At 48.9% G+C, this 15977-nt stretch overlaps 1 protein-coding gene across 8 annotated transcripts in view; it reads right to left on the bottom strand.

Moving 5' to 3' along the window:
- Positions 1 to 251: 251 nt before the first annotated feature.
- Positions 252 to 15977, bottom strand: part of Aopep (aminopeptidase O (putative)) — a 296969-nt gene continuing 281243 nt past the window's right edge. For 4 of the 8 annotated variants that reach the window (XM_055597938.1, XM_055597943.1, XM_055597937.1 and 1 more), the window contains 4 exons: positions 5732 to 5818; positions 3668 to 3812; positions 2580 to 2746; positions 252 to 742 (listed from right to left, as the gene is read on the bottom strand). In XM_055597938.1, the coding sequence (XP_055453913.1) occupies positions 3672 to 3812; positions 5732 to 5818 (228 nt within the window). In that variant the 3' untranslated portion in view covers positions 252 to 742; positions 2580 to 2746; positions 3668 to 3671. The other 4 variants (XM_055597940.1, XM_055597939.1, XM_055597941.1 and 1 more) reach the window with 4 other exon arrangements.

Consider the following 15977-nt stretch of genomic DNA (forward strand, 5'->3'; position numbering starts at 1 on the left):
TTCTGTAAGTTAATATTTAAAGTAAAGGAAAACGTCTCCTCCCACCCCCTTCCCTGTCCCAGAGTGGCTGAGACCCCATAGTTTAGAAGACAGCTGAGGCTCACACCACACGAGTTACTTTTGTGTTCAGCCTTCTTAGAATTAACATTACTTGAGGGAGGAAAGGATACCTACCACATGTGAAAAGTGCCCATTCTGACACATGATCTTCCTTGCTTTCAAGCAGCATCAAATTCAGAAGCAAACAGGAGTACCAGCAAATCTAATACTTTATTAAGACAGCTTAGGCGTTCCTGCATTTTCAGAAACACAAATGCTGTACTGGCTGAGCACATCAAAAGGACTCTGCGGAATCCTTGGGGACCAGCCACGGGAGCTGTCATGGGACTCTGTAGTCCCAGAGCATGGCAGCTACATTTCGCGATCACAGGAAGCAGGCAGCCAGTTCTCCATCTGCCTAAGGGAGAATGTCCTTCATTCTTCACACTGCCTTAAACTCGTAGCTCAAGTCCAGGGCATCGACTCTGTCCCTCTGTGCTCAGGCCTGGGAGCAGGCACAGCTGTTTAGGAGGCTCCACCTTTTATGTATGCCTCGGGAGCCCAGTCTCTGGGCACCAGAAGCCCAAAATGCGAGTGACCGACGCTGTGAGCAATCCTCCCTTTGATGTCCAGGGTCAGTGCAGTCCTGGCCTCTCCAGGGGTAGGAGAAGGCATATGAGAAAGAGTCTCACTGTGATCTACCCTGTGAAGGAAACAGCAATAAAATTTATTACCCTAGTCACCACTGTCATTCCTGACTGCTCCTCCCAGCCTTTGACCTCCGCTGGAGAGGGAACTTTAATGGGAGGACAGGGACGGGACTGGAGCCACACCTCACAGCCCTAGACCTGGGGTGTGTAGTCATACCACCAGCCACACAGGGCCAGAGGTTCAATGACAAGGTGGCTATTGAAAGCGCCTTTCAGACCGGCATTCTCACTGCCTCAGAAGGTTCAACTCAGCACGTGACTGGGCAAATGCTCACTTCTGCTCTTCTGCAAACTTTCCAGGGTTAGCTCTGCATTCTACAAATCCCCACCACAGGAGCACATACAGAGGATGCCACTGCTGTCCACACCTGGCAGCAGACACTCAGGCCCTTCATCTTCTTCTCCAAGGGAGGCCTGCCTGAGGCACTTACAGATGGGTAGGCTTTTTGCTCAAGGGCTCGACTCCTGTTCCTGCTGAACTGAGCCAGTGTGTGAAATGAGAACTGATATCAGCTCAGTAGGCACCGGAGGGCGGGTCCAATCACAGCTGGGCAGTGCCTCCTGGCATGCCATCGGCATCATCCTGCCAGCGACTACGGAGACATGGAGACCTGGACTGCAAATACAAGAGAGAGTTCACCACGCCCGGCACAGACAACAGAATCCCCCCTCAAGAGTGGCATCAGCTGAGTCATGGTTGGCTCAATTTTCACGATGCGTCTGGTGTTAGTTTTCTGGGATTTCCAATGCGCTTGACATTACAGTGACCTAGTTAGCAGATCTGTATGTTCTGTAGACGCACTGAAGGGTGGTCAGCACACTGCTTGCACTCTTGATTAACACACCCTTGGGGCAGGCTGGTCTCTCCTCCTCTGGAACTTGGCTCCAAACCAAGCTGACCACCAGCCGTGGCCACACCTGGCAGCAATGGCCTCTGCCCGGCAGCAACTTAACTGTCCCCATCTCACCTTCTCTTCAGGTGCAGAACTTAGCCACTGTGAACAAAGCGGAAACCAATCACTGTTCACCAATCAGCTAAGCTCTGCACCTTGTTAGAGAGGTCATCGCCGGCCATAACTAAAGGGCTGGTGAGCATCTTCGAAGGCTGTTGGCTTCCTTTGTTTCCAAAAAGCCACAAGGTGCATCTGTTCTCCGAACTGCAGAGATAAAGTAGCCACGGTTCTGCAGGAGCAGCCAAGGTCATGGTTGCGTGGTAATCCCTGGCAATGTGATTTTAATCTCAAGTCACAAATCAGCATGCCAGGAACCCAAGCAGCCAGAGCAATTGAGGGCAGCGCCATGCCCTACCACTCCCATCCACAGGTGCTGGGCATCCTCCTCCACACCCTTGGAGCCCAGTACACTTGCAGTGCAGCCTGCTGCCATCCAGCGTGTTTGCTGCACTGTGTAGGGACGCACTCATCAGCTATGTGACCAATACCTGAGGGGCCATCCTTACTCTGAGTATATGCCCTTTAAGCCTGGGGACACAACCTGCTCTCAAAATGTGGATCCTGAGTGGCCTGGGCTGTCTCTGGGCCCCTCAGGTGAGGGAGCACCTCTCTGACAGGAGGTGTGATATGTAGGGAGCATCTCTTGTTCCCATCCACACAGGTTTCTGGGGCTGCATTGGCTGGAGGGGCTTCGGACAGCAGAGACAGTTCCTAAGGGCACTAGGAAGCTGAGGACTGGTGACAATTTTTTTGCCTGCTCAGGGACCAAAAAATCGTCAGAGTCACCAGAAGCACTGTGTGACTCTGTGGTTCCTCAAAAGTGAAGGCCAAGGGAACATTAAGAGGGAATAGTGGCTTCCCTGCCATTTTCACGTACCACACACAATTCTCCCTGAGCGTAAGTGTATGGAGAAATGCCTGCAGGAGGCAGGTGGAGAGACGCCCGACTGCTTCTGCCTGTTTACACAGTCCACCTTCACAGCTCTGCCATCGCGTACCACACCCCATGTCTCCCCTGCCTGGTGATGGTGGTCCCCAGCAATTCTGCAATAACACGGTCACATTTCAGTAAACATCTTTTCCCTTCAGAGTCCTAGTTCTTTCAGTACATAAAACATTCAAACATACCACACAGAAGTGGTTTTTATAAAAGTGAAATGTGAGAAGGTAAATGTCTAACAATGGGTTAAGACTAGCAACACAATTCTAAATATTCATCAATTAGTAATCACAGAGAACAGAGTAACACAAACAGTGATTGAGATCTGATTTGAAATTTAAAAAGATAAACAAATGTAAGCATCGCATCATGTACCACCATGAAGATAAAGTGAGAAGATGGAGAAGGATGATTTGTGACTGTGAAGGATGATTTGTGACTGACCATGCTCTGTGGCTAAACTACATCACTGGTTGACAAGTAACACAGCAAGGACTCTGGGAGCCAAGGTGAACCCTACTCCAGCATGAGGTCGAAACAGACCTGCCAGTAGGACACAAGTGTCATGTGGGAAGGAGAGGATGGGAGGACCTGCTGCCTACCTCACACAAGTGTCACCGAGCAAAAGAGATGGGCAGGAGTGCTCCGCTGCCTACTTTATAGGTCAGGGGCACAAGAGGCCAAGAGTCTCAGGTATGCGTGGCATACAGAAGCTTGGAGCAGAGCAGTGTGGCCATGTTGACCTTGACTCTGAAACCTGCGGATCTGTGCAAAAACCCAAAGTGGCCAAAGCAGTGCAGGGGTGGGGGATGTCACTCCCTTCAGGAGGACACCTGTTTTACATCCATGGTTCCAGAAGATGAGGTAGCTCCAGGGACCCTGAGCCTTCCTGTTCTTGGGGACCCATCCTGCTAGCTCCCCAAAGCCACTTTGGCAGCCCTTCTGGTGCTGTGATGGCCTTGGCTCATCATGTGGCTTACAAATGGACTTAGATGTTTAGGTGGAAAAATGAAGGAGAGAATTACCTCTTTAAAACAGCATTTCGGTCACCACCTGCGCTGAGGCTCTGTCCATGTGTTCCTTCACCAGCTCAAAGCACTTGTGGGCAAGCTGCTGCTGCCTGGCATCCTCATTCACCATCAGCTCCCCATACAGGTATATGCCCATGGCCTGCAGGGCATGGAGGCCAGAGAAGAATGGGAAAGGCGTAAGAGGCTGTACATGTTCACGGAGACATGTTTGTACTTGATTTACACAAGCTGGTCTAAAAACACAACTGCTGTGCAGCTGACCAGCTAGCTGGACTTTGCAGTTTCTGCTCTGTCTCTTCCTTGTCCTCACCTACACTCTGAAGCTGAACATGGTGGCACAGGCCTTTAATCCCAGCAGTGGGAGTCAGAATAGGCAGATCTCTGAGTTCAGGGTCAGCTTGGTCTAACACAGCAAGTTCTACGCTAGCCAGGGTCACACGATGGAACCCTAGCTCAAAAAACAACCCAACAACAGAAACATGGGATTTTCTTGGTCCTGTCAATGGACTCTGGTACCCAAATGTCAAGCTGTCCCACAGTGGCTACTCTGGGCAGAGGCACAGCTCCCCAAGTGCTCACTGTGGAATACCTTTCTGTCAGGTCAGTGCATCCCAAAAGGCAGCTAGTTCACCAAGTCCATCACACCAGGCCACAGAGACCACATGGCCAGGGCTGCAGGCAGGGCAGATGCCATCACTATGGCCAAGCCCGGACACCTTCCACCACTAGGTCCCAAAACATTAGACACTGGCTCTGCTGCTTTGAACTTGCACTGTGCCAACATTAAACACAGTCAGTTACATTCTGCAAGACCAAGAGTTCTGCCTGCTTTCTTGTTCTGTGGATCTTCCCAAGGGTTAGAGCCTGCTTCAAATTCAAAAGACTTCAAAGGCAGCATAGGATAAAACCAAAGTGTTGGCTTCCAAAGTGTTTTCCTGCACGGGCTGAGGAGTGGAGATGCCTGTTCCCTGGACAGCAGGTGGTTCCACTGAGCTGCTCTAGCTCTGATCCTGTGTGCTTTCTCACAAGCCTCTTATCCCACTGTGCAGAAAGCCACACCTCTTTCTTTATGGGACTAACCGGCCCTTACTGTGCTGACCGCCCCTGTCCTCAGACTCTGTCAAAAGTCCATCTGTCCTCCCCACCCCCACTTTCCACCCCACCCAAAGTGGCTCCAGCTCACCAGCCTACAGCCTGCACACAGGCTGGCCAGAGACACAGGCTGGGGTTGGAGTGGGAGAGAACACAGGGAGGTCATGTGGGGACATGCCCTGAGGACAAAGCGTTAGAGGAGGTGCCCTGAGGGGGGTATGGACACTACCACCCCCCACACACCACATATACACACATACACACATACACACACACACACACACACACCCCACATATACAATATACATATATATACACACACTATACACACACCACACACAATACACATCACATACACAATATACACCCTATATACACTATACACACACCACATACATACCATATAAACACATACCACATACACATACCATGCACACACACACCACATGCATACACACCACATACACATACCACACACACACCACACCCCCCACAGATTCTGCTTCCTAGGACATTCTTTATTGCTGTTTTTGTTTTCTAGACAGGGTTTCCCTGTGTAGCCCTGGCTGTCCTGGACCCATTTGGCAGATGAGACTGGCCTTGAACTCACAGAGATCCACCTGCTTCTGCCTTCCTGAGAGATGGGATTACAGGCGTGTGCCGGCACGCCCGGCTTCTGAGGCATTTTTAAAGGAAGGAAATAGCACAGGCAGGACTGGGTCTGGCATGAATTCCAAACAGGCGACCCACTCATGTGCTGTACTTGCGCTCGGAGCCTCTACCAACTAGCTGGACCCATGGTGTTCTAAGCAATGACTTGGACTGCAAGCTCTGGAGCAAGCCTCACGTCTGCTCACAATTGCCAGTGGATCTTCAAATGTTCTGAAACTCTTTGTTCTGAAAGAAATGTGCAGAGCTTGTGACTGTGGCGGTGGCTGACTTCCACTGCACAGAGAGCACACTCACCCGATCCTCCTGGAGGAACCTCTCCACCTGCTCATATGCGTCTGTGTACTTGTGCTTAATAACCAGCTCACACCATCGGTGTCGAACCTTTGGAAACAAGACAGGAGAGCTGGTGAGCCATGGTCCTCCCCGAGTGCGGTTTCACCAAAGCCCGGGCACTTCTGCAGGCACTGTGGCTGAGCGGGCTAAAGATAGCAGCTTCACAGTGTCACACACAGCCGTGCGCGGTTCATCCTGAGGCAAGCACCTCCACTGAGATGGATGGAGAAGCTCCCGCAGGCTGCTCTCAACCTGGCAGCTCCTGAGGTGAGTCCCCCATTGCACCATGTACACCATGCACAAATGCCATGCTCTTTCCAAAGACCATCCTAAAGGCTCGCCTGTGGGAACTTGAACTTGTCTTACAAACTCAGCAGGCACGCACTGCCTGTGAGACAGCAGCAGAGCCACCAGGCACAAGCACCTTACAGGCCCAAAGCTGTGTCAAGGCACACTGATGTTTTTTAAAACCAGGAGCTTCTGCCTGTATGGCTCTCAGACCCCAGTGCAACAACTGTTGCTGGCAAGCTGTCTGAGCCACACCGAGTGAGCAGCCAGCCACCGGTTAAAGCTGTCTCCCTGCTTTAGTACCAGCCAGAGAAAGTTAAAGTCTCTTCATGCCACCCTTGTTTTTACTGCCTTTTAAGAGGGAGACACTGTGCAGTGATCCATTGCAGGTAGACATAAATGTAAGCAATGCCAACACTTTGGCTAGGCCCCTGCAAATCACATCTCTATGGGGAATTTCCAGAAACTGACAATGCACAGGGGTGGGGGTGCTGAGGGAGCCCCTAGAAAACCAGAAGGAGTTAGCTCTTCCATTCTCCAGTCAGGGGCACACCAGGACTATGGGCATCTGGCCCAGAGATGACTCTGGAACCACATATGCAGAGTACTGGGGTCCTTTGTACCTCTCCCCATCTTCCTAATTCAAGGTCATTTCTAATGGCCACATCCACACCTGGCAGTAGAACCTTTTGTTTGTGATCTTTGAAGGAGGACTAGCCAGGAGTCCTCAGGATGATAGTCATCCGGGGATCCACTGCTCTGCCACTTGTTCAGGCCCGGGAAAAGAACCTCAACTTTCTCAACTGCAAAACAGCAAAATACCTGTACCCACTTTTAATAATGGGCACATATATGAGAGCTCTGTCCAAAGTATTCTGAGGACCTACAGCTGTGGAACCTGGTTGAATTACACTTTAGCCGCTATGCCTTTTGTCACTCTAAGCCTGCAAGGTATGCATTTTAGATGTTATTTTGAAGATGGAGGGCTTTGGAAAGGTTTGGGATTGAAGCCTGAGGTGAACAGCGAGACTAACTGCTCTCTGGGTAAGGGATGCATTAAAGCAGAGCCTGACTGCTGCATGGTGGAGGCTCTGAGGAAAGATCAGGCAGCGAGAGGTCCCTTAAAGGAGGAGACATTCCACACCACTGACTGATGGGCAGTCCACAGTGCACATGTGCAGTCAGGGTCTGACTCTGGTGGGCAGATGGGAGGTAGGAAGTCTGCTGGCCTGGGGCCTACTTACAGGGTCCTCTATGAGGGTAGGGGAAACAAGAAACTTCACCAAGGAGCGCCCCCCCTGCCCCAAAACAGGGTCTAAATCATGTAGTCCAGTTGACATCAGATTTGATATACAGCCAAGGATGTGCATCTTGAAGTTTTGCACTTCCTGCCTTCACTTTCCAGGCATCAGGATTACAAGTGTGAGCAACCATGTCTTATGCAGCCGTTTATAAACCCAGGGATTCATGCACAACGGGTGAGCACTTCTACCTAGCAAGTTGCATCTCCAGACCCTCATCTTGTTTTCTGTGCTCGCCTCCTATGTACATACAGAGAAATAAACCAGGGCTCATCTGTAATTAGAAAAAGGCCCCACAGGCAGGCTGCAGCAGCCCTGCTGGGATATGTGAAGGTTCAGGAGGCCACAACACAGAGGCTCTTTCACAACGTGAAGTCAGCATTTCCACTTCTCTTACAGTTAGAAATGGTTTATTGTCATGACTAATAAGAGCGCCAATTTTCTGACCCCTGAAGGGTAGCTAACACGGCATCCAGGAAGGACAGAATGTCTGCCCCACCCCACAGAGAGCAGGACAAAACAGCCTTTTCATCATCGAGGGCTGCATGCATTTCAGTGTTTCAAAGACAGGATGTTTAAAAGACGCCAGAGTGATGCTGCAAGGCTGAGAGCCCTCACCCCCAGCCCAGTTTCCACTCACACAAGGACTTTTAGTTTTCTTTTTAGTTCTTTGGGCAACAAAGAGCATCTTAGTTTTCTCCTCCAATCTCGCAAGCCCCCACAATCCATCCCCTCACAGAATAAGGTTACACCTGGCACCTTAGCAGTTCCTCAAAGTGCGGATGGCTGGATTGCCTTCCTCCAGATCACAGACCTTGGTGCTCTTCAGAGGCAACACCTTGAGTCAAGTTCCCTCCTAGACTAACACTGGCAGGGAGTCAATACCCCACAAGCCGAACCATAACACTATGAAGCAGCTGGGCTTAATTTGTATATTCTTTCTCATTTTTCTGTAACTGGTGGATTACTGTGGGATGGTCAACCTTAACCTATCTTTTAAGGTTCCTTACATAAAGATAAAAGAAGGGGCTTACTGCATACATAGATCACGACGGGTTGGCAACCGCGGCTGCTCTGGATAAAACCCACTGTGTGGGTGTGGGGATGGGACCCAACTAAACCAAGACTGCTAACAGACCAAGCAAGAGCCGCCCCTCTCCATGCTAGGACTCTTGTTTCTGAGCAGAGGTTTTTCTTACACCATCTAACACAACAGCATAACAAGCGCTACTCTGATCTGGATTTAAAACAATCAGTGCAGTAGACTGTCTGGGCTTGTGATTTGCATGAGGAAAGACAGACTTCCCAATCCTGGTGGTAACCACTGCTGAGTCCCACACACTGGAGCTGAAGCAGATGCCCCTGGAGGGATGGTACCTGTAATACTGAAGATGGAGACAACCTTTGAGGCAATGAAAACGCAGGTGTATGCTGGCTCCTTCTCCTACCATCATTCTGCATCTGCATGTCCTGAGCTGCTCCCAGTGCTGAGGCTACTGGCCTCTGACAAGTGGGGCGGCTTACAGGAGGTACTGTTTACCAAGTGCAGAAGGGTGATGGGAAAGTGGAAGGGCAGTGGACACTGTTACACTAACTAATTTAAAGCAGCTCAGAGCTGCTGGCCAACAGGGACAGAGAACAAGAGCCTCAGGGAGGAATCTTGGGAGGGCAGCCTCCATCTCTTTCACAGCCTGGTTAGCCAGCATTCACCTCTCCTATTTTATCACTGGCTCGTCCCTATTTGCCTGTCCTGGTTAGCCAGCATTCACCTCTCCTATTTTATCACTGGCTCATCCCTATTTGCCTGTAGAATATTTCGTGTCAGGGGATGAGCTCTTGACTAACCAGCAAGCCCGTTCTCGACTCTGGCCATGGTTGGTTTTGCTTCAACAGTTGTAGTTGAATTTATTATTTTTCTTACAGTTTTTCAATTCTGTTCTTTTAGTTTTAGCATTTGTTTATGTATGTGCTCCAAATGATCTAACTTCATACTTTTCTTTGGTTAACTGAGACACAGTTTTACTATGTAGCCCAGGTTGATCTAGACTTTCCAGTGTAGCTCGAGGCTGCCTCCCAAGTTCTGGGATTATAGGCTGTTAGCCAGCATACTTGGAAAACTCCACTTTAAATATTTTTGTTTTATTATACTTCCCCTGTTAGTGGAACTGAAATTTAATGATTTAAACAGCTTTTGCTAAGAATCCCCATCAAGTATGGAGTTAGTAAATGCTTAGTCTGTTTAGTCTCCACAGTGCCCACATGGTCAGGCCAGACCAAGATGGAAGAGGCCAAAAGAAAGGTGGAAGCCTGTAGAGGTAGGCAGAAAAGGCCGATTAAGAGTCATTCCTGGAAGTGAAACTGAATGGCTCCTGCCTCTGTGTTGTCTTTGTTCTGGCTGGACACGTGGCTACCAAGAACTTTCTCTCTCTTCTCTTCTGAGCTGAAAATGCAGACAGTAGACAATCCTGACTAGGTGTGCAGAAGGAGGCGCAGCCTAGAGCCTGGCTGGCCCCACACTGCCGCCAAGGCTGAAGGACACACACACAGGGCCTAGCCCACAAATGACAGGATAGAGAGGCTGGGTTTCCAGAGACTTCCCAGCTGCCATAAAGTTGATTCTTGTGTGATATACAGCTGTGCAACAACAACAAAAAATTAGTTGGTTGTGGCACACATTTTCAATTCCTATACTCATGCGCCGGAGGCAGGCAGATCTCTTAAAGTTTCAGGCCAGTCTATTCTACTTAGAATGTTCTAGGCCAGCCAGGATTACAGTAAGACTCCATTTCAAAACCAAACACACACACTCCCCCAAAACCTTAGAAAAGCTGCTTCTCAGAATGCTTTTCTTAGAATGTGAGAGGGCACGGCTGGATTTTCGCACTGAGGTGTCCATCTATACCACTGGAAATGGCCTTCAGAGACCCCAACAGTACAGGGTCCTGGGCTATGAAGCATGCCACGTGCTTGTTGCTTGTTGGGTTGGGTGTAGCTGGGAAGGTGGGTGCATGGAGGATGGGCCTGCAAAAATCTTCATGTTGGAACTGCATCTGAGACTAGACAACTAAACCTGCTGGGTAGTTCAATAACAGCCCTGTGTCTTACAGAGTAGGCCTGGCACCAGGACGGGGTGTGGCAGCAGGTCTGAGAGTTTTGGGCCCACATTTAGCCAGGGTCTAAAAGGCATCATAGGTGACAAATACAGTAGGGATAGTGAAGTATGTAGACATGGGGGAAGGGACAGCACAGAGGGATTCCACCAGGCACACTTATGCACATAGCTGTGCCTGAGCATGTGCAAACAGGTACACATAGGCAAATGTTATTTTACAACATCTCCCTATATGCAACACACTGAGTTTTTATTATTGTTTTAATGCTAGTTTGCAACATACTAAAATTTTGTGGCCTGTTGTTTTGTGGGAAATAGACAAATCTAGGTTCCTAAACTGAGGGTCAGAAGAGTGTTAGGCATCCTGGGAGGTGGGAGAGCCTGGTGACCCCTGGGTAGTAAGCATATCACCTTAGTACTATGGTCTTCTTTTTTAACTACAAAAGTTGATTACTGACTCTGTGAGACGCTGGAAATAGGCAACACAAGGGAATGTGCGCCCAGGTGACAGGACAGTGATGGTGATGGCCGTGAATAGGGTGGGCTGCAAGAGCAAGAAGGGAGAGGTGGGGCCACACAGCTCAAGACCAACCAGCTCTAGCCATGAATCTTGGATGCAGAAGAACATGGGGCCTGGGTGACCACTGGAAGGAAGAGAAGAGGCCTTGGGGGTTGGTGCTCACAGCACCCTCTGGGAAGCACATCCAGGGGCTGAATTCTGCTAATTTCCCAAACCATTTGTGCAGAGTACTCACTTGGTCTCACACCAGGCCCAGCTATATGAACTGAAAAGTCCCTCAGAGCTGAAAGGCTCTTCATTTGGAAACAACAGAGAGGAAGCCTGCTCTTCTGATGTCTACAGTCTTAAAGCAACACCACCTAGAAAGCTGCTTCCATCCCTTAACTGTACCTCAGATTCAGGGCTAAGACGTGATGCCATCAGGAATCCTTGGAAACAGCTGGTGCCCAGCCTAACTCTTCTTTGAACCCAAGGTACTGCAGTCCCAGCATCGCTTCTGCTCTGGCATTAGGGCCTGACAGAGTCTTTCTGTTAAGGTCCAGATGCAGGGTACTGCTGGCCCTCTGGCCATTTGGCTTTGGTCCTCAAGAACAGGGTGGGCACAGCTCCTTACTTAAACCATTATTTATAGGCTATGGGCTACGCTGACCTAGCTTGTGCAGTGCTGGCCAAGTATGTCAGTGGACACCCAGGAGGGAATTTGTGAGACCTCGGAATGGAGTCAGTATAAAATGTAGAATGGCTCAGAGTGCTGGTCCCAATTCCCAAGTCCCAAGTCCTCTGCAGTTCCAATCCCAGCCTCAACATTCACTCTGAAAAGGATTATTAGGAGGGAGAGCCTGTGTCTCACTGGCCTGTGGGACCCATACAGAGGCTGGTCCAGCGCTGGGGTGGCTAGGTGTGGACAGTGATGCTGGTGTTGAAGGAATGAGCGCAGTCAGCAATAGCAGAAGGCTCCTGGCTATGGGTGGGTGGATTTGCCCTGCCTTATACTCCCATCACAGGCTCAAAGTCATGGGACTAACCAATCAAGGGCTGAAACCACAGCCTGAGCCAAAAGGAACCCATTCTCTTTACAAGCTGATCATCTCTGGCATTTGTTGGAATAACAGTTGCATAGCCCTATTATCAGATTTTTCTCTATCCCAGCATTTTACATGAAATTACAACAAGGAATCAGCCATCCACCCCCAGGGCTAAAGTTGCAGCTAGGAGGCTCAGTGCTTAACTGAATCCCAGCCTCCCCAGAGCCTGCTTACTACTGCATCAACCAAGTCTCTGTATTTTTCAAACTTTTACGTATAATTACTAGAACATCCTGGAAGTTTAGCATCTACTGACAGTTATAGCAATTTAAATCCTCACGTCACTTTTGTGACATTTAGAAAATCAGTCTCAAATGGTAGCCTCTAGCTTTGTTACAGAACCCGAGTAGAGGCAGGCCAATGTGGGGGAGAAGGGGGGCCAAGCTGTGTCACTAGGTGGCTGCAGAGTTCTGTGGCAAGTTGGTGAAAGCAAGATATTTAGCCGTGGCATGGCGACCCCACTGGCCTTCAAGCACAGTGTTTGGTCGCTGCTTACTTCTGAATGGATAGCACTTCTGCAAATGGAGAATGCTTTCAGCGACTTTGAAATTATAACGCACAGTTGGAAGCTATAAAATGCTTTGAAGAATACCACCCATCCTATTTATGACAGGAAGCCCCTTTCTTTCTCAGTCCTTTTGATTTTGAAATTTACTGCTAAAGGAAAAAAAAAAAATCTGTCCAGGGAACATGATCTGGGAAGACCATTAAACCTCATTTGGAGTTTCATTTTATATCTCTAAACAGAAAGATGAAGGCTTGGGGCTTTTATAAGTTAATAAGTCTACATTGCAATAAACAACCCTGCTTTTTCAATTTGTGTGCTTAAATTAGATTTACTTGCTTTAAAGAGGGTTCACTGCTGGTAAGAGGCACAGCTGCTGCAGGGCTGCAGGCCGAAGGCACTGCAGCTAAGAAGTGATCAGCAGGGTCTGCAACGGTAGGTACTGACCTGCTCTTTCTTCTGAGACCAAACAACTATCATCTGCGGTTTGTGTGCCACACAAAACTTTCAGCATCTGTTCTGTTGCTCCTCCTCTCTCACTGCTCAACGCTCCCAAAGGACTGGAACTTAAACACTGTTTTTCTAATAAAGGCACTTAGCCCTTACTTCAGTCGCTATTGTAAAGCCATAGTAGTGTTAAAACTTAGTGTAGTTGGTGTATAACCTAGGCCAGTGACACATGGAGACTGGGAAGATCGCTCAGTCAGTAAAATTCCTGCCTTGCAAATATGAGGGATGGTGAGCAAGTAATTCCAGCCACTGCAAAGACAGATGGAGAAACACCATCTGAGGCTGAACACCATCAGAACGTGCCTGTGTCCCTTTGTGGAAGCACACTGAGTGGTGCCTCAGTGCTGAAGCTACCACACGGCAGACAAGGTGCACACGGAGGGCCAGGAGTGGTGACAGTTGTCAAATACAAATGTAAGTGCAACAGGACACAGCAGTCTCACCTGTGTGTGAACCCTATCCTGTGATCTGGGCTGACTGTCTTTCCTCTTCCCTTATACACAGAAAACTCTGTTCATGACCATTAAAGGCCTGGTGCCAGTCAGGAGAATGTGAAACTGACATGGGGCTTGCTCTGGATTCAGGCACTTCCTTTCCCAAGACTTCACTCAGCAGTGACACCTTTCAAAATGGTTCTGAAGTCAGGAGGGAACAGCACCACTCATCCTCCTCCTTCAACAAAAGAGGCAGAAACAGTGACCAAGCAGGCACAGGCCTGCCTTCGGAGGCCCCAGTGTAGTCACCCAGAGCTGTAAGCACAGTGAGGACTGAGCAGAAAGCCTCTGCTCTAAGCCAGGCTCACCCTGATGTTTCAGCCCCTGTGCACTTCTTTTAGCAGCTAACTCTCAGCCCATGACTCCCTCAAAAATAATCTCTCTGAAGAAAAGGACCAGCACATGCTCCCTGGGCTCAGGTTTTTATTCATGTCTACCCATTTAATAAAGACTTGACTAGCCAGTGTGCTGGAATAATTTACAGTTAAAAAAAGTCTCCGGTTCCAGGAACAGAGAACATTAAAATCTCGACTTCTACTTTTCTTTCTTTCTTTCTTTTTTGGTTATCTTAAAAAAAATTTCACTGAGCATGGTGACACATGCTTGTAATGTCAGCACTCAGGAGGCAGAGGCAGGAGAATCTTTCTGAGTTCAAGGCCAGCCTAGTCTACAGGGAGAGTCCAGTTCTACACAGAAAAACGCTGTCTCAAAAAACCAAAAATAAATAAATAAGCAAACAAATAAATAAATAGATAATATCCCTTTATCACAGAAAAGATGAGACTGTTGCTACCCTTCCAAAGAAAGCTTCTGTGGACACTGACTCAAGTAACAAGAAAGAAAACTATGAAAGAAATTCTTTAATTCTTTCTTCTTTTTTCTTTTTTTTTCTTTGCGTGTGTGTGTGTGTGTGTGTGTGTGTGTGTATGTGTGTGTGTGTGTGTGTGTGTTTGTAGCCTGGGTTGTCCTGGATTTGATTTGTAGACCATGCTGGTCTTGAACTCACAGAGATCCACCTGCCTCCACCTCCCTGAGTCCTGGGATTAAAGCCGTGAGCCACCATGCCTGGCCATACTCAAGAATTATGAGCCCTACTTTCCTGACTTGGAAGGATGTGAGAGAACAGCAAAAGAAGGGAATGCAGACACAGCAAGAGAGGCAGGCTCAGGATGCTCTTTTCCATGTCAGAAGAGGTAGGACTATAGATAGGCCTGTCCATCTACTCTAGCTCACAAGCACTTCCCTGGCTTTTCATACAGAAGATGAAAAGCTCCATGCTAAGGCTCAGATTCTGAAGCATGTGGCTCCCTCTGTACCACAGAGGTGTGTGTCCACTGCTCTGAACACTATGTATCTGCGAGTTGCCAAAGGGAAGAGGCAATAGTCAAGTTGTCCCCAGGACTTTCTCTGTGAGATGCATACCAGGCTGGCCTTGAATTCCAAAATCTACCTGCCTCTGCCTCCCAGGTATTGGAATTAAAGACTGGGGCCACCACACCTAACCTTAACTTCTACCTTGGATACCAGTTCCCTTATTGCTATTTCATGTTCTACATTAGTTTCCTGTCTATATTCAATCTGAAAACCTGCCTCAAGAGTTTCCTGTCAAGCTAGAGAGATGGCTCAGAGGTTAAGAGCACTGGTGGCTCTTCCAGAGGTCTTGAGTTCAAATCCCAGCAACTACATGGTGACTCATAATCACCTATAGTGAGATCTGGTGCCCTCTTCTAGCCTGCAGGCATACATGCAGACAAAACACTGTATAAATAATATATAAATATATCTTTTAAAAAAGTTTCCTGTCACAAGTGATGCATTCTGACAACACTGGATGGTGACTGATGAGGTAGCTGTCTTAGCAATGAGGCCCTGTATCACTGATACCCAGGGCAGCCAGCATGGGTCTCCAGCAACTGTGGGGAGGCAGCTGATACATTGGCATTATTTTAACTTGTAGGCCTTGACCTCCCAGGACAGGGCCATGGGTACCAAGATTTGGTACAGAACTTGTACACAAACTGCCTCAAACCCAGGAGTGCATCGCAGAGGTACACCCAGCCTCAGTAAGGTCAGCTTCTGACTATTCTTGTTCCTTAAGCTCTGCTGGGGGCAAGGAGGACCAGAGCCACTGGCTGCGACTAGGCAGGCTCCCTAACACAGCCAGTAAGGTGGAGAAGGGTCTATGGAAGACTGCATGCTTCTCCACCAGCAGTCAACACGGAAGTGCAGCAGATGCTGTGTCCACAACCCTGGCTTACTCCTCAGTACCAGTCTGCTGCCACCGTCATTCGCAGGTCTTTCTTTCCCTTCTCGCAGAAGAACCCACCTATCCCACAGCTACATTCTCTAAAGCTTTGGGTGGGACAGAATGGGCTCCAGGTGGCTGTCTGCC

Source organism: Psammomys obesus, unplaced genomic scaffold, assembly GCF_907164565.1.
Source record: "Psammomys obesus unplaced genomic scaffold, mPsaObe1.curated_primary_1811, whole genome shotgun sequence".
In the NCBI taxonomy this organism is placed as follows: Eukaryota; Metazoa; Chordata; class Mammalia; order Rodentia; family Muridae; genus Psammomys; species Psammomys obesus.